We start from the raw sequence: 19,024 nt of genomic DNA, 5'->3' as shown, positions 1-19,024 counted from the left end.
GTAACTGAACATATCCTACTGTGACAAAACCTAAAATCACAGGTAAAATATATTCTATAGTATATAATTTCCTTTACCTGAAAACCTATCTATTGGCTGAGAACCACTTGTTTAACTAAAGAAGAGATTATACAAAGCAATAAATATTTTGTTTGAGATAATGTTTGTACTTTGAGTTTTTCTGCTTGTATTATACACACACGCACATAGCAGAAGTTGTTAAATGAAGTTCATAGTGTGTAGATGGTCTGTCATCACTTCCCATTACCCTGTGACATCTCTAGTCTTCATTTCTGATTTGAGGTACAAATTAAAATGAAACCAAGAAAATTTGATGTCAATGGCTAATTTCTATTTTGCAAGAATGATTTTTAAAAGTGCCATGGGCTTTATTTTACTTAAAGCATTCCTGCAGAGTTCACATTGCTGCTGCTTTGCAAAGCTGAATGAAAATAGATATATTTTCCATTTACAGATGCAAAAAATAGGACACAAAGAATGAAGGTGACTTACCAGAGCATAAAAGCCCAGGAGCCAGCAGTTTCTTGGCTCCTGGTCTGTGGCAGATTCATTAGATTGCTATATTATATTCATTTTCATATGCCTTCATTTCATCTCTTAGACAAGAATGAACCGAAATATAACAGAAAGCGAATTGCTTCTTGTAAACATCACAATGTTGCCATAAATATTTACCACTCAGTATAATCTAGCAATGCCTCTGCTCAGGTTTATAGTAAAATGGCTCTAAATTACTCTTAGCATCTCTATTGGATCAAAAAAATGTAGATTTATTTATGACATACTTAGCAAAATTGAACATTTTAGGGTATTATGCTCAACTTAAAGTTCAAAGATTTTAATTTTTGATTGGCATACCTAATGTTATTCTATCTTAGTAACTCTACTTCATATTTTGGTTACACCAGTCATATCTTCATTTTTATGGATAATCTTCCAAAAATAAACTAAATTAAGAAAATAATAGTCCACCCAGTTTCATAGTCTTTTTTAGTATAGTAAGAGAGACTCTAAATAATAATAATTATGCTCTTCAATTTGCAAGCTGTTTGGCAGTGATAGCTATTACCTAACATTTAGTTAAAATGTATACATTTTGATCCTAATTGACTTACTTATTTTGGACCTCACATTTTAAGATTTTAAAAAGTGGCTAATAGGGAGTTCCCTGGTGGCCTAGTGGTTAGGATTTCAGGCTTTCATTGCCATGGCCTGGGTTCAATCCCTGGTCAGGGAACTAAGATCCCGCAAGCCACATGGTATGGGCTAATTATAGTAACAGAAAATACATTTACATCACAATTATACTGTAAATAACTAATTACTTTTAAATGGTGTATGTTAAGTCAGAAAAATGACTGGGAACTACATTTTCAAATTGTAGAAATTGGATGTTTGGGGAATTTGTAAGATTTGAAACAAAGCCCTAAAAATCATACCCATTGACACCTTCCTAACAAATTATTAATTCAGTGATTTTTAAATACAGGAAAAATTATTTGAATCGGAAAGTCAAAGGAAAAAGTTGACAGAAGAACTCCAGAATGTGAAACAAGTAAGTGCGTGTATTGTATATATGTCTTTTGTATACGTGTGCATGGACATGTGAGGTATAATTACAAAGCATTGGTGCTGTATAATTCCCAGAGCTTATAGATGTAAACAGTATAGTATAAATAGTATAGACCTTAAAAGCAGTCACTCGCAAGGGCTGTGTCTGTGTTCATTCCTGCTACCAAAGGAAATGTTAAAATTCCTCTTGGAAATTGCCTTCAAATCCAATTATCTATGGACTGAAATGATCAATCTCATTGCCTTTCTATTCTTTTTTCTTTCTCTTTTAATTTTCCTTTTTCTTTTCCTTTTCTTCTGTTACTCATACTCATTTTATTAAAGATAAAAGCAAAGCAAGCAAAAAAAAAAACCTCCAAAGCAGACAATTTTTAATTTTATTTTTTAATAATAAAAAGTAAATTTTCACTTTGTATTATTCACTTTGTATTATTCAAAGAATTTTAAGTAATTTACAGCAAACAAATACAATGACATCATCATGAAATAGAGATACAAATGACAAACAAAATATGAATAAGAGTAGAAAGTTGAGACCATTGCTATAGATCAATGGCAGTCACCGGATTTTGAACCCTCCCAATGTTATTCTCCCAGAAAACATAAAGTTTACAGAGCAAATAAAACCATACAGGACCAGGACCCATACTGTTTTTTTGTGTCTTTTTTTTGTTTGGTTGTTTTTTTTTGTTTTTGTTTTTGTTTTTGTTTTGGACTGTGCTGCTTGGCTTGCGGGACCTTAGTTCCCCAAGCAGGTGTTGAACCCCGGCCCACGGCAGTGAAAGCACTAAGTCCTAAACACTGGACCACCAGGGAGTTCTCAGGACCCATACCTTAAATATGGCTTTTGGACAAGGAACACCAGAACTTTCAAAGTACATATAAAGTTTAAAAATTCCAACAAATTCTTGCAGCTTGCCTGCCACTGAAACCTGGGATACAAAAAGCAGAGGAGGTAAGGCTTAAAAACTCTACAAAAAGAATAAGGAGAAACAGAGCAATTAGATGAAGTACTGCAAATAAAATCACCCCCAGCGAGAGAAAAATGCAACTATTAATGCCAAAATACTGAACGGAGGCCAGAATTTGGTGGTTCTCAAAACTTGAGAAAGTGTGTGCAACCAGAAGTGGCAGCCTTTGAGAATCATTGCTTCTGGGGAAGAATCAAATAAACCGAGAAGGAGTGGTATCCTTGGAGATTAGGAAATAAAGAGAAAGAAGGGAATAAGAGGGTAAAACTAAGGACCTTGCAGAAATGAAAGAGAAATAAGACACATCAAATGTCCTCCATCTCCCCTCCACCATGACCGTCAGCAACATGATCCATAAAAGAAACTGCACAGAAGAGGGTGCTGTTGATCTAAGAACGCTTTCCACGAAAGAAAAAGGAACTGGAAAAAATCTGTCCCAGTCATTACAAGGCAACTGTAAAAATCAGACAATAAGAATTAAAGCTTTCCTCCTGATGAAAACTTCAAAACAGTTCAACCACAAAGCTGACAAAAACTGTAACACAACACTGCAAACTCAATTTAATATCCTCAATCAAGCATTTGGCATTAAATAAAAAGCACCTCAAATCAGAAGTTTAAAACTAAGACTTAGAAAATGACAAAAATAAAAATTAAAAAAAATAGGAATAAATGAAATGAGAGCTGGTAAAACTTAGGAAAGAAAGAGAAGAAAAAGACAAAGTGATACCATAAATGAAAACTAAATTACAGGTTTCCCAAGGAAGAATATAATCAAATGAAAAGGCATTGAAGAAAGCCAGAAAAATAAGAATGAAATAACGAAGTAAAAGATTTTCTTGAAGAAGTAAATCAAAACAACTGAACAGCACTAATATTTAGAACTGTAATCCAAGAAAGCTTTTCAGAAATAGAAGATGACCGGAAACTATTATTAGGTAGTGGGGAAATTTGGCCTGGAAAAATCAACTCTAGGACATATCCTAGTAAAACTAGTAGGTTTTAAAGACAGAGGAAAAACATGCATAGTGCCTCTAAATGAAAAGATCAAATAATGTACAAGGCAATAGAATCAGACCAGCATCAACATCTTGACACAACATAAAAAGTAAGGCATTAGTGGAGCAATATTTTCATAAAATTAAAGGAAAAGATGTGTAAACCAAGGATATTATATACCACCAAGATATCGAGGCCATAGAAAAACAGTTAGAAGTGTGCCAGTATTCAGAGAATAATGTACACATGTAGTATTCCTGAGGAATATGGGAGAGGTGAGTTTCACCCAGCAAAAAAAATGACTGGAATAACTTTGGCAAGAATTTCCAAACAGTGAGCATTTCCTATATGTTATTGTATAGCTGAGACTAAAATGAGAGTGAGTTCATGGGTAAAAGAATAATGAGTAAACCTTACATGTGTGATAAAAATCAAAGATGCAATTTTTTTCTTTAATAGGAGAATAAGGGAGAAAAAAGGGGGAAATGGAATAAGATCATTCGATTGTATAAATAAAAAATAATAGTTACCGAATATCATTTAAAGTTGACACCAAATAGTAAAAAGATTAGGTAAAGATTGAGGGACTTTTAGGCACTATAAAAAGTAATACAAACATAACTTGTAGAATGAAAATACAGATCTTCCTAATTACCAAAAGAAATCATTTTTAAAAAGTAAAAGGGACACATGAATGAAGAAATGCAGCAAATACACACAATAATTTCAACAAAAAATGTGACACAACTGAGACCAATCATAAGTCATCTTAATTAACATAAATGGGACTCACCTACTGAAAGATTTTCTTAGGAAAATATAGTTCATCAAACCTGACCTCAATAGAGATAGAAAGCTTAATAGACTAATTTCCATAGAAGAAATAAAGTTATCAAGAAGCCACCCTATAGAAAAAGACCAGGCCAAATAGTTTCACAGGAGAATTTAACCACACCTGTGGCAATCAATCCCCCATAAATGACTTCAGAGTGTTAAGAGAGAGAGAGAGGAAGAAAGAAAAAGAGAAAGGAAGGAAGGAAGGAACTGGAGCTAACAGTAATCAGATACCAGTGGAGATTGACCCCCACTTAGTCACTTGGTATTTGAAAAGGTTCACAGACAATTCAGTGAGGAAAAGCTGCTTGTTACAAAGATGGTGTTAGAACAAGGGAATATTTGTGTGAGAAAAATTGAATCTTATCATATTCAAAAACTAACTCTTAATGTATTACAGATCTAAACATAAGAACTAAAACTTAAATTCCAGACGAAACTTTTGTGACATTGGGTTAAGCAAAGTTATCAAACTGTATACCTAAAATTAATAAGTTTTACAATATGTAAATTCCACCTCAGCAAAGCTATCTTTTTAAAATATGCCAATACAATTTTTTGTCCATCAGATTAACAAAAGTTCAAAAGCTTGACAGTGTGCTGTTGGTGAGGCTGTTTCGAAACGGGCATTCGTATACCTTGCTGGTGATAATGCAAAATGGCATGCAGCTGTGAGGGAGAATTTGGCATTTTTAACATATCTGTGTATGCATTTACCCTTCAACCAACCTGGCAGCCTTGCTTCTAGGAATTTACCCTGAAGATATACCTCTAATAATATTAAAATATATATGCACAGTATTTATTGTGGTATTATTTGTAATTAGAAAATATTGGAAACTACCTTAATCTCTAAGCATAGGTGATTGAATGGACTATGGTTCATTGCAGTGGAGCTGTGTGCTGCTGCAGGAGAAAGAAGGAAGATCTCTCCTCAGTAGCACAGAGTGACTTCCAAGAGACACTGTCAAGTAAAACAGAGCAAAGGACAAAAGAGTATATATAGTATTATCACTTATAAATGAAAGAAATTATCATATGTATTTTTTATCTTTAAAAAAGAAACCAAAGGAAGAATAAACTACACAGCAGTGAAACTGGTTATCTACAACATGGGTGGACACAGAGTGGACAAGATGCAGGAGAGAGTGACACCTCTCTGAGAATACCTTTTCATGAATTTTTACTTTGCGGGGCATGTTAATATTCTACACATTTAAAAATATATATAAAGAAATCAGTAAAGATAGGAAAGGAAAAATGAGCTTAAAACTACAAGCAAACTGAAATAAATGAATTCATTTGCATTTCAAATGAATACCATAACCATCCAAAGGCAAACAAAAGGAAGGATCAGTTCAAGTAACTTATGAACACAGTATTTATGTTCAGTGTTTGACAGGTTGGGGTTCATTTAGAAAAGAATTGCAAACAAATCCCAAACCTTTTAGAGTATGTTTTGTTGTCTTGTTGCTGTTTTAGAGGTGTGGCCAAAGCCACTCTGAAACAATTTTAAGATGTAATATAGGTCTTAGCAAATGTGTTGATTGTTGACTCAGTGAAAAAGCAAAGACATTCAAAGCAGAATGAAAGAAGTCAAGAAAGAATCCTGTGGCTGGACTAGAATTGGAGGTATTGTGAATGCATCATTTCTAAAATATATAGGTATGTATGTGAATATGAATATATATGTGCCCCAGTGTGTGTGTGTGTGTGTGTGTGTGTGTGTGTGTGTGTGTGTATTCCTAGCCCTGACAGCTGAAAGAGGCAAGAAGCAGACACCCCAATAGCAATGAGCACATAGCATTTATAAGTGCCCAGAAACCATTTCCCACTAATAGGAATCCAGGCTTCTTGGAGAAATGACTGATTTTAGGGCTGGGGGTGGGTAAGTACGAAATAAGCCTGAAACATCTTATGCTAGAAAATAAGGAAATGCCCAAAATGATGGGAGCATGTCACAAGGAACCAGCTTGAAGGGCCTTACACTGGCCAATCTAAAAGTACTTGAGCACCAAAATAATTAAATACAGTAATGAAGCATTGAAAAAAATCGTGATTCATGAGTCCATACCATTAGTAAAGAGGTGAATTAATTAATGGGGAGAACTGAGGGCTCTTGCTCTTTATAGACTGTTGAGTGCTGACTGATAACTACAGTTATCAGAGAGGCTGCAAGATTTGGGAAGTCAGCATTTTATACGTGTTTCAGTAATGACTGGATCAGACTAAAATCATAAAATGCTAAATCTAGGGGGAATTTTTTTATGAAAAGCAGGATATATATGTACATAGTTTTAAAGTGGTTCCCTATAAACTGCTTATTAATTGCAAGGGGAAATAGTAATTATACAGTAGTGAAATTAGACAACTCCTCGACTGGTGCTAAAAATGGATATCACCAGTGAAGAACAGATGGACATGTGTGACTTCAAATGTGATACCTTGAAAAGGACACAACACCACTTATGTAGTATTATGGCTGAGAATGTATAAACCTGAATCTGGCCATGAGGAAGCATGAAACAAATCCCAAATGAGGCACAGCTTTATTTTGTTTTAAAGGTGTGTGTGGAAGCAGGATGGGGGGCGGGGTGGGTTATAATCTTCAGAACTGTCAATGCCATAAAAAAATAGAAGAAAAAAAGAAACTAAGAAAGAGAGGGAGGGAAGGACAGAAGAAAGAGAGGGAGGGAGGAGGAGAAAGAGAGACAGATAGGAAGAAAGAAAGGATGAAGGGAGGGAGGAAGGCGAGAGGGAGGGAAGGGCCCAGATTAAAAGAGGGTAAAGAAACATGAAAACTAAATAAAATACCTGATTCTAGACTGGATCCTGCACTGGAATGGGGAAAATGCTGTAAAGGATACTGTTGGGTCAGCTGACAAAATTGGAATACAGATGGTACATTAGCTAAAAGTATTGGCTCAGTGTTAAATTTCTTACATTGATAGCTATACTATGGTTGTATAAGAGAATATCCTTATACTTAGGAAATACTGGAATTTGTAGGGGTAAAGAACCATGATGTATGTAATATAACTCACCCTCAAATGGTTAGAAAAAAAATGTGTGTATATGTGTATATATATTTATATACATGTGTATACATACACATATGTATATATGTGAAAGGTTGAGAATATGCAAAATCTCAGTAACATCAGCCTCAAAATATCAGTGGCTTACAAGAATAGTTTATGTCTCACTCATGAACATGTTGGCAAAAGGGTGAATCTGTGAGTTAGGTAAATCTGGGCAAAGAATATAAAGATGTTCTTTGCACTCTTCCTATTCTTGTTTCTCTTATGTAAATTTGAAATTATTTTCAAATAAAAAGTGTTTAAAAGTTCTCTACTTTTTGTCCAATTTTGGGACCCCCATTTTATTGAGTTTTTTTGTACTTTGATTGATATGCCTTTTTAGTTTTATATCTTTGATATCTGCATCAATTTATATGGCCAGGCCATTTTACATTTTAGTGTTTCTTTGAATCCTGAAAGTGGACATTTATAAATCTTCTTTGTTAATTTTTACATGTATAATAAATTAGGGGGTAGGGTTTTTTCTACATTTAATTAAAATTTTATTTTCTCCTAAATGCTTAGAACTTAAAAGCTTTAGAATATCAACCATACTTAATAAAGGAAGGTAATATGATAGTATAAATATACATAGCACATAGTAAGCACTCAACAAATATTAACTACTGTGGTCATTATTATTAACAAAAGTGGAAGAAATATTAGGTGCAGAGAAAGAGGTGGAAATGATTTGTTTTAACGATTTGATTTAGAGAAAGAAAACGTAATTATGGCTGAGGAATAAGGAGCCTTATTAGAGAGAAGGTGACACATGAACTAGACCAGACATGGAAAAGGGAGAACATTCCAGGCAGAGGGTGCTGCATGAAAATCGTGGTGTGAAAGGGAAAGTCTTATCTTGAGAGTCAAAATAGGCCCTCTTTTGTATGCTAATTTTACTATTACTTGTTAATATGTTTGTCTTTGTATCCAAAAATGTGATGATAATGTCTGTCTTATAATTTGTACATAGGACTTGAGAGTTTAAGAGCCTAAAACTATCAGTAATATAGTAAGCTTCTAAAAATTAGTAGTTTTGATTTGTATTTTTATCTTATCATTATTAAAGGCCTAGGAACATAAGGGAAACATGGACAGGTGAAAGCATTAGGAAATAACTTTTGGGGGCTGTGGGGGAGGTTTTATTTGGGGGCCAAAACATATCGGCACTTGAATGCCAATCTAAGATTTTAGACAGTGGATTGCCACTGAAGATACTTGAGAAGAGGAAAAGAAAGATCAACTTGTTCCACCTGTAATCTGACCCCTCTCTTTCCTTCACCTTCTACATCTAACTTTTTAAAAATTGCAGAATTTTGCTACTTTTTATCACTTGCATCACTGGTCTAAGCTATCACCCACTCCTGCCTGTGTTGCAATTATAGCTTCCTACCAGATCACCCAGCTTTTACCCTTGCCCCACCCCAAACAGTCTAATCTGAACACAGCAGCCAGAAATAGCCTTTTAAAAGTTGTTAGAACTGTCCAGAACTTTCTGTCTCAGAGTAAAAGCCAAAATCCTAAAAGCAGAAGCCTATGAGAGCCTCCTAGATCTGCCATCCTGTGCCCCATCGCTACACCCCTCTAACCTCAATGGCCTCATCTCTTGCCACGGGTTAGGGTTAGAGTTAGGGTTAGGGTTAGGGTTAGGGTTCCCGCCTACTCCCCAACTAGTTCTCCAGCCCCTCTGACCTCCCTGTACCGTAAGTTTTTTGGTATTCCTGATTGCTTTCTTTTTTTTTCTTTTTTTTTTATAAATTTATTTATTTATTTATTTACTCCATTGGGTCTTTGTTGCTGTACATGGGCTTTCTCTAGTTGCGGTGAGCGGGGGCTACTCTTCACTGTGGTAGCGGGCTCCTCATTGCTGTGGTCTCTCTTGTTGTGGAGCCCATGGGCTCTAGGTGTGCGGGCTTCAGTAGTTGCAGCACATGGGCTCAACAGTTGTGGCTCACAGGTTCTAGAGCACAGGCTCAATAGTTGTGGCACATGGCCTTAGTTGCTCCACGGCATGTGGATTCTGCCTGAAGCAGGGATCGAACCCATGTACCCTGCTTTGGCAGACGGATTCTCAACCACTGCACCACCTAGGAAGTCCCTGCTTTCTTATATATTATGTACTTGTTATGTTTTTGTCCTTTATCCACCAACTAAAGGGTAAGCTTCGTGGGGAGGGCAACTATCTTTCATTTGTTCTCTGATTTATCTTAGAACAATCACTGACGTAGAGTAGGTACTCAATAAATACTTGGTGAATAGATGAAGAGATAAATGAAGAATATCTTTAAGAAAATTACCTAACAGCAGGTTTGGAAGTAACTGAATATCAGACAAGAGGCTTTTAGAAGAATCTACATGTGCACTGTCCAATAGAAATATATTGGAAGCCAACTATGCCTTGTTACTTTTCTAGTAGCCACATTTTGAAAAGAGTAAAAAGAAACAGGTAAAATTATTTTAAATGTATATTTTTAGTCTAATATATCTAAAGTATGATCATTTTAACTTGAAATAATATTAAAAATTCATTAATGAAATATTCTTACATTCCTTTTTCATACTGTATTTTTGAAGTCCAGTGTTATTTTACACTTAATGTACATCTTAATTTGTACACTAGATTTTCATTGGAAATACTACTGTGATTAGATTGAACAAGATTTATAGTTGAAAAAGTAGATTCATAACTCAAATGTTCCAAATAAAGTTAAAACTATCCCAGTAACTGAAATGAATACCGAAAACATTTTTCTTTTATTTATGTCCCTGTTGGCAAAACTTTTTCATGTTTTTAGAAGACTTGGTCTTTAAAACAAAATAATTTCAAAGCCACATCTTTTCAAGTTAAGTATATCACTAATTTAGTTAACATCAAATTCAAAGGAGTATTGCATATATTGAAAGCAACTGTAAATTTATCAATATCAACTAAGCATACTTCAAAAATTTTAAAGTTTTTGGAGCTAATTTACATAACATTATCAATAATTAATCGACATATTTATGATAGAAATATGTAAATAATTATTGATTTATATTATGAAAGATTTTCAATATCAGTATAAATTATTATACTTTAGCTTCACAAATAAGCTTTCTCTTTCCTTGGTGCTTCAAATTTAGCCCATTCATGTACAGTGTGATATTGATAATAGAATGTAAATCACACTGCCATTTTTTGTCTTTGATTATTGAATATTAGGCAACCATTCCTTTTGTTTTAAGAAAATCTTCAACTGGAGTTAAAAGTACAATAAATCTTTATTAAGCTCTTCCACAGCTTAGCCAAGGAGCCCTGGCAAAGAACACAGGGTCATTAAATTCACTGTCTTCTAAACTAGTGAAGATTCATAGAATTTGCACATATATATTAAGCGAGGTTAGCTACTGTATCCATGAGGTTTTTCATACAGCCAACTTCAGGAAACTGAGCACAGAAATTATCCAGATATAGCCTACAATGGCACGAAACAGTAAAGAAAACAGTCTCTTGTTTGAAAATATCAACAAATCAGAATTTTTGACCCAGCATAGCTGGAGTACCATCTATTGTGATTTAAAAAAAAAAAAAAAAACCACTTTTCTTCATTATCCAGCTGAAACTCTTGTTTGACACATGTAAAAGTTAAAATATCTATACCATAGTCTGATTTTTTTAGGCTGTAGATTGTCAATTTTTTTATTGTAAATTTGGAAGTCCTTTAAGACCATACACACTACCAAATGTAAAATAGATGGCTAGTGGGAAGCTGCTACAGAGCACAGGGAGATCAGCTTGATGCTTTGTGAAGACCTAAAGGGGTAGGATAGGGAGGTTGGGAGGGAGGCTCAAGAGGGAGGGGATATGGGGATATATGTATATATGTAGCTGATTCACTTTGTTGTACAGCAGAAACTGTAAAACAATTATACTCCAATAAAGATTAAAAAAAAATTTGATAGTATCTCCTATATCACATGGCACATCCAAAGCTGAAAAAAAGTACTTGTAATTTTTCAAATTTTGAATCAATTAATCACTGATGTTGTTAGAAATGTCTTGTAGTCTGTGGACATTTATTTTGTGACTTAATTGAAGATCTTTCATTTTTTGTAAAATATTTCCTCTAATCTTCTATCAGAACTGAAATTACCATATTGATCTAAAAGTGATTTACTCTTTGACGCAAAAAATCCAAGCCATTTTATAGCTGGCCAAAGTTAACAAATGTTGAACATTTACGTCTGGTTTCAAGTGACTAATTTCATTAGTTTTTATTCGACTGTTAAGAGAAAACTTCTTCACAAACTCATCACACATTTGCAAAAATCTCTGAATTTCTCACTTTTCATATGTTTAAAAGTTTTATACAACAAACAGCTTTGGAAATTGCAATTGCATTCATCATAAAACTTACAACATGTTTTCTTCTGGTCTTTTATCCTGGTTATATTACTACTAATTCATCTTTATTCCACATCAATAATTTCTCTTCATTTTAAATTAAAAATTTTCTTCATGCCTACTTTTTTAAATATAAAAATAATTTAACTATATTCTAGTAAAACTATTTCAATTTAATTATCAATCATGATTTACACAAGTATTACTGTAACTCATGCTATCTGCATAAAATACTCAGATAAGCACACTGTTGTATAAAAAATTTTTGAAATTAATTCATTGACAGTGACCAGATCAATTGTGTTTATGTATATATCTCAAATGACTCACATACCTGACACAAACACTACAGTTCAACACTAGTATCTTAAATGATACAGTGATAAAAGTGAAATATACTTCTACCAAAACAAAAAACTTTTGTGTAATGGAAAAATATTTTATGCTTTTAATTAAGCTTTTAAATGCGAACTGAACAAAACTGAATTAAAAGTTCAGTTCTTCAGTTGACTTAGCTATATGGCAAATGCTCAGGAGCCACATACAGCTAGTGGCTGCCACATTGGACAGGGCAGATCTAGAACCCTGCATCCTCGCTACTCAAAGAGGGGTTGAGGACCGGCAGTGTGAGCAACACCTGGAACTTAGAAAAGCAGGGTCTCTTAGAAAAGAGAGAGACCCTGCATTTAACAAGACCTTGATATGTATGCACCCTAAAATTTGAGAAGTGCTTGTCCAGATCACAGGCAATGGAGGATTCAGCTGGGTAGTGGGAATGGAATTATACCAAGCATAGCAGAGCTGTCAGTGTGGAAGGTACCATGAGGGTAAAGTCAGCCAGACTTAACAGGGATCGCATGTGCAGTAATAATCAGAAAAAGAGGTCAAGGCTTAGAAATTTGGTAATTGAGAGTCTATAATAATGCAGTTAACAAAAGAAGAGAAATGAGATTGAGTGTAAGATGTTTTAATTCATAGTATAGAGTAATGCATATTTTCCAGTTTTAGCAAAACTAATTTTAAAAATATATACGTGTATACGAACACATGCATACATACTGGCATGACTATTCATTTCACACACTTGCAATAAAAATAAACCACCTAAAATATACCACCCAAAGTCAACCCTAAAACTGTCCATTTTTTTTAGTATATTGACCTTGCATCATGTATGTAGAATGTTATTACGTTTAAAGGGATTTCAAACTCACTGTTAATGAAAGAGTTTCTATACTTTCGTGAAAATACTACTTCATTTTTCCAAGGATTAATTTCTTTTTTCACAATTAGCAAGTCTTTAGAAATTACTAATAGAAAGTAATTGTAATTAACTTTTCTCTTAAAAACTTGTAAAAACCAGAAATTTGAATTGTATGAAATCTGGCAAAATTTCTTTCTTTTTTAGTATCCTTTTGAAGATCCTGGTGTGAAATTAGTACAGTATAATAATTACACGATGTAAATCCTTTAAATACATAGGTAGCCTAATTATTAAAACACCACTAGATTGATTTTCAATTCATTTTACAGTGCTGGTTTCCAGTTGCTTCCAAAGGGAGAAGAGAACACAATTTGATATCCTTTGCTCCACTAAAACTTTTAATTGAATTATTGTGATACCTGATCCTAAAAGCAGAATAATCTCCCCTTTTGAAGGTACAATAGCTATTTTAAATTATGGAAATTAATTTACTTTTATTTAGTGTAATGACCCAGAAAGAAAGCAATGACGAACTAAAGAGAGGGAGACAAGAAGAATGGGGGAAGGAAAGGGAGAGCAAGGGAAGAAAGAAATTAAAAGAAAGAAAGAACAAGCTGTGAAGGGATCCTTTTCCACCAGAAGGATCAGGTACATTTGTATTTTTTTCAGCCAGGGATGGCTGCCAGAATACTTTACTCACTGTTTTGTTAAAAAAAATTGGTGGTACTATTCTCTAAAATCTAAGTATTTTTGATGAGTTTTCATGCCTTACAAAATAATCCAACCTTACTGTTTAATATCATGAGCACAATTTACCATGAAATTATCTATACTGCTTATTATTTTTCCTTCAAGTTCTAACAACTTTTAACAGGCATGGGCCATTTTTCTAGCAACTTCCTTTGATCAATAGCTTTCTAAAACCTACTCTCACACAAGTTGTTTTTAAAGTTTCTTTCAGCATAGTGTTATGACCTAAGGCAGCAGTGAATTGGTGAATAGTCCAAAGCCAAAATATTTAGCTTGTCTAAACCAGTCTTTGCCCTAAAGAAACCTGAGAAATTGTTCATTTGGAAATTTCTCCAAGTTCAGATAAGCCCGGTTGTAGTTGGCCTCACCTATGTAAAGGTTGGGTTGAACGCTTGAGGAGGGCGTGAAGTCCTGAGGCTGAAACAGGAGGTCAGATCAGCACAGGATTCTCTGTGGACTGTCGGGCAAGAATTTAGATACAGCTGGAACAGCTGGCATGTGTGCTCTCTTGGTTTATGGATTAAGCAACAAAGGAAACTTTAAGAACAGATTAAATATGTCTCTGAAAGGAACAATAATACGTGATTACTAAAGAATATTCACATTTTCACACTTGGAGAGATTTGTTAATTTTGTGCCTTTATTAAAGAAACAGTAAAGCCTCTAATTTTTAGAAATGATATGAGTTCTTATACCCTTTTTATTCTTCTTTAGAACTTTTTATAATAGTTCTGTATGGAGCTAGTAGATATTCCAAGATGTCAATCTCATTTTAGAGGGAAACAAAAAGAAAAATGCATATATTTGTCAGTTTTTTTCTGTTCTCAAAGGGGACTAATAAAATGTTCCTGTGTTCCTATTTCAGATGGTCACTTATAACCTCAGAATGTCAACCTGTATTTTCTATTAAGAACTCTCATTGTAAAGATCCCTCCTGCTACTCTTTTATAGTCTCAGCCACCTCCTTCCATATCCCATCTCTTAACACCTAGCAACCACTAATGTCTTCTCTATACCTGTAATTTTGTCTTTCCAAGCATGTTATATAAATGTTACCATACAGTATGTTACTTTTGGGGATTGGCTTTTTTCGCTCAACATCATTCCTCTGGGACTCATCCAGGTTGTTTTGTGTATTTATAAGTTGTTCCTTTTCATTGCAGAGTGCGTATAAAATTGGTGAAATCTGATTAAGGTTGGTGGGTTGTATCAGTGAAATTTCCTGGTTGTGATATTCTACTATACTAATCCAAGATATAACCATTAGTGGAGACTGAGTGAAGAGTACAGGAAAACTCTCTGTATTATTTTTTACAACTATGTGTGATCTACAGTGATCTTAAAATGATTTTTAAAAAGCAAATGAACAAAACAAACAAAAAAACACCCTCTTTCAGAAAAGAAATTATAAAGCTCCTGCAATGATAGCAGTCTGAGTGGAGAAACTTATGAAACAAACTTGGTTGGATTTATTTTTCAACTTTAATGCCCTTTATGAGAATCAGAAAAATGACCTGTGTATTCTCCAGTGTTAAACTTTGCCCAGGTAACTGGCTAAGGAACACGAAGACAGCCCAGTTGGCATTTCTGTTTGCAGACAGCAGCCATATACAGTGATTCACTGGAGGTGAATGTAGAAGCAAGCTCCGTCTGGCAAACAAAGACGTCTGTTTCAGATAGCCATTTCCAAATAGTTGTTTCTTTTTAATGTAGAAAAGTTATTACCATTTTAAGAATTCTGAGAGAAATTTTATTACCCTATTGATACCATAGAGCCGTTTTAATTATGTTAGATTAAACTCACAGAATTTTCTTTCTTTCTTTCTTTCTTTCTTTCTTTCTTTCTTTCTTTCTTTCTTTCTTTCTTTCTTTCTTTCTTTCTTTCTTTCTTTTTTTCTTTCTTTCTTTCATTTTTATTAATTTATTGGCTGCGTTGGGTCTTCGTTGCTGAGGGTGGGCTTTCGCTAGTTGCAGAGAGCAGGGGCTACTCTTCGTGGTGCTCCGGCTTCTCATTGCAGTGGCTTCTCTTGTTGCAGAACACGGGCTCTAGGCTCACAGGCTTCAGTAGTGGCACGGGGACTCAGTAGTTTGGCTCGCAGGCTCTAGAGCACAGGCTCAGTAGTTGTGGTGCACAGGCTTCAGTAGTTGTGGCTCACGGGCTTGGTTGCTCCATGGCATGTGGGATCTTCCTGGACCAGGGATCAAACCCATGTCCCCTGCATTGGCAGGTGGATTCTTAACCACTGTGCCACCAGGGAAGTCCATCACAGAATTTTCAACGTTAGGGAAATTTGGGAAGGAAGTGATCTTATTCTTCATAGAAACCTTTCAGTTCAATTTGATTACAGTATTTTCTATATCAGTCAGCTTAGTTAGAACTAAGGTTAGGCTTCTGCTTTCCATACTGTGAGCCACTTATTTTCTGACTGTTCAGGGGACTACATTCAGCATTCTTTCATTAGTTGTTTCACACATGCCGGCAGTAACTTATAAGGGCAACTTGGCAAGGGAAATGTTTAAGCTTCTTTTATTTAATGCTCATTTTGTATGAAGGCACCGTGAAAGCTAGACATACTCTCTACAAGGAGCTCTCAATCCGGTAATAAAAACAAAAAATAGAGGAAAACCATCACTTCCTAGAAGGCACTTCAGAAAAGTGCCCTATAGGTGGTGATTTGTCAGAGGCATAATTGTATACCAAAGTAGACATTACTCCCTATAATTTTCCTTATTTAATCAAAAGCAAGCAAATACAAATCTGTAAAATTCCCTAAGTTGGTTGCTAAGAGAGCACCTTTGTAGGGTATATTTTAAACATCTATGCAGATGCCAAACATTTTATGTTTCTTAATGTTAGAGCAATATATATTAACTTGGCTGACAAACTAGTAAATTTTACCCAAGGAGGAAGTAGTGATAAGGCAGTTGATACTATAAAACTCCTGTCTTGGCAGTTTAACATGTGAGAAACACTTTCAGCACTTTTACTTTGCTGTGCGACTCATGACATTGTGTTAAATGATTTATTCACAAACTATTTTAGAATTAAAAACAAGACTTCTCTAGTCTTACCTGACCTTACATAAGTAAATCACCCTATTTGAAAATATTGTACATACTTTGATTCATTGTCATCCACGTTAGGTACCAAAGATTGTCTGTGACATGGGTTTCAAATAAAGTTGTGGCTTCCATCACAGTTCTACATATTCAAGGCAGCTTGTTTCCTGATGTGATTGCTCGTGTCATCTGCCACTCCTGACCATATATGTCATTTGCATCCCCTTCCCACTCTTGCTTTGTCTTCTTCACTCCTATTCTTTTGTTTTTTTAATTTATTATTTTTTGGGGGGTACACCAAGTTCAATCATCTGTTTTTATACACATATCCCCATATTTCCTCCCTCCCTCAACTCCCCCCCCCAACTCTCCCTTGAGTCCCCCCCCACCCTCCCCACCCCAGTCCTCTAAGGCATCTTCCATCCTCGAGTTGGACTCCCTTTGTTATACAACAACTTCCCACTGGCTATTTTACAGTTGGTACTATATATATGTCTGTGCTACTCTCTCACTTCGTCTCAGCTTCCCCTTCATCCCCCGCCCCCCCCCCAAACCTCGAGTTCTCCAGTCCATTCTCTGCATCTGCGTCCTTGTTCTTGTCACTGAGTTCATCATTACCATTTTTAGATTCCGTATATGTGAGTTAGCATACAATATTTGTCTTTCTCTTTCTGACTTACTTCACTCTGTATGACAGACTCTAGGTCTATCCACCTCATTACATATAGCTCCATCTCATCCCTTTTTATAGCTGAGTAATATTCCATTGTATATATATGCCACATCTTCTGTATCCATTCATTTGTTGATGGACATTTCGGTTGCTTCCATGTCCTGGCTATTGTAAATAGTGCTGCAATAAACATTATGGTACATGTGTCTTTTCAGATTATGGTTTTCTTTGGGTATATGCCCAGTAGTGGCATTACTGGATCATATGGTAGTTCTATTTGTAGTTTTTTAAGGAACCTCCAAATTGTTTTCCATAGTGGCTGTACCAACTTACATTCCCACCAACAGTGCAGGAGAGTTCCCTTTTCTCCACACCCTCTCCAACATTTGTTGTTTCCAGATTTTGTGATGATGGCCATTCTGATCGGTGTGAGGTAATACCTCCTTGTGGCTTTGACTTGCATTTCTCTGAGGATGAGTGATGTTGAGCATCTTTTCATGTGTTTATTGGCCATCTGTATGTCTTCTTTGGAGAAATGTCTATTTAGGCCTTCCGCCCATTTGTGGATTGGGTTATTTGCTTTTATGGTATTAAGCTGCATGAGCTGCTTGTATATTTTGGAGGTTAATCCTTTGTCCGTCGTTTCATAGGCAATTATTTTTTCCCATTCTGAGGGTTGCCTTCTAGTCTTGTTTATGGTTTCTTTCGCTGTGCAAAAGCTTTTAAGTTTCATGAGGTCCCATTTGTTTATTCTTGATTTTATTTCCATGATTCTAAGAGGTGGGTCAAAAAAGGATCTTGCTTTGATGGATGTCATAGAGTGTTCTGCCTATGTTTTCCTCTAGGAGTTTTATCGTGTCTGGCCTTACATGTAGGTCTTTAATCCATTTGGAGTTTATTTTTGTGTATGGTGTTAGGAAGTATTCTAATTTCATTCTTTTACATGTTGCTGTCCAATTTTCCCAGCACCACTTATTGAAGAGGCTGTCTTTTTTCCATTGTATATTTGTGCCTCCTTTGTCAAAGATAAGGTGCCCATATGTGTTTGGGCTTACTTCTGAGTTCTCTATTCTATTCCATTGATCTTCCTTTCTATTTTTGTGCCAGTACCATACTGTCTTGATCACTATGGCCTTGTAGTATAGTTTGAAGTCAGGAAGCCTGATTCCACCCACTCCATTTTTCCTTCTCAAGATTGCTTTGGCTATTCGGGGTCTTTTGCGTTTCCATACAAATCATAAGATTTCTTGCTCTAGTTCTGTGAAAAATGCCATTGGTAATTTGATTGGGATTGCATTGAATCTATAAATTGCTTTGGGTAGTACAGTCATTTTCACGATGTTGGTTCTTCCAATCCAGGAACAGGGTATGTCCCTCCATCTGTTTGTGTCGTCTTTGATTTCTTTCATCAATGTCTTAAAGTTTTCTGCATACAGATCTTTTGCCTCCTTAGGCAGGTTTATTCCTAGGTATTTT

At 35.2% G+C, this 19,024-nt stretch overlaps 1 protein-coding gene across 4 annotated transcripts in view; it reads left to right on the top strand.

The window, feature by feature from the left end:
* STXBP4 (syntaxin binding protein 4) overlaps positions 1–19,024 on the top strand; it is a 185,480-nt gene that overhangs the window by 88,538 nt on the left and 77,918 nt on the right. For all 4 annotated transcript variants that reach the window (XM_057713743.1, XM_057713746.1, XM_057713742.1 and 1 more), the window contains one exon: positions 1,511–1,576. In XM_057713743.1, coding sequence (XP_057569726.1) covers positions 1,511–1,576 — 66 coding nt within the window. The remainder of the gene's footprint in view (positions 1–1,510; positions 1,577–19,024) is intronic.

Source organism: Hippopotamus amphibius, chromosome 17, assembly GCF_030028045.1.
Source record: "Hippopotamus amphibius kiboko isolate mHipAmp2 chromosome 17, mHipAmp2.hap2, whole genome shotgun sequence".
Lineage (NCBI taxonomy): Eukaryota > Metazoa > Chordata > Mammalia > Artiodactyla > Hippopotamidae > Hippopotamus > Hippopotamus amphibius.
This window is presented reverse-complemented; position numbering and strand designations above follow the sequence as displayed.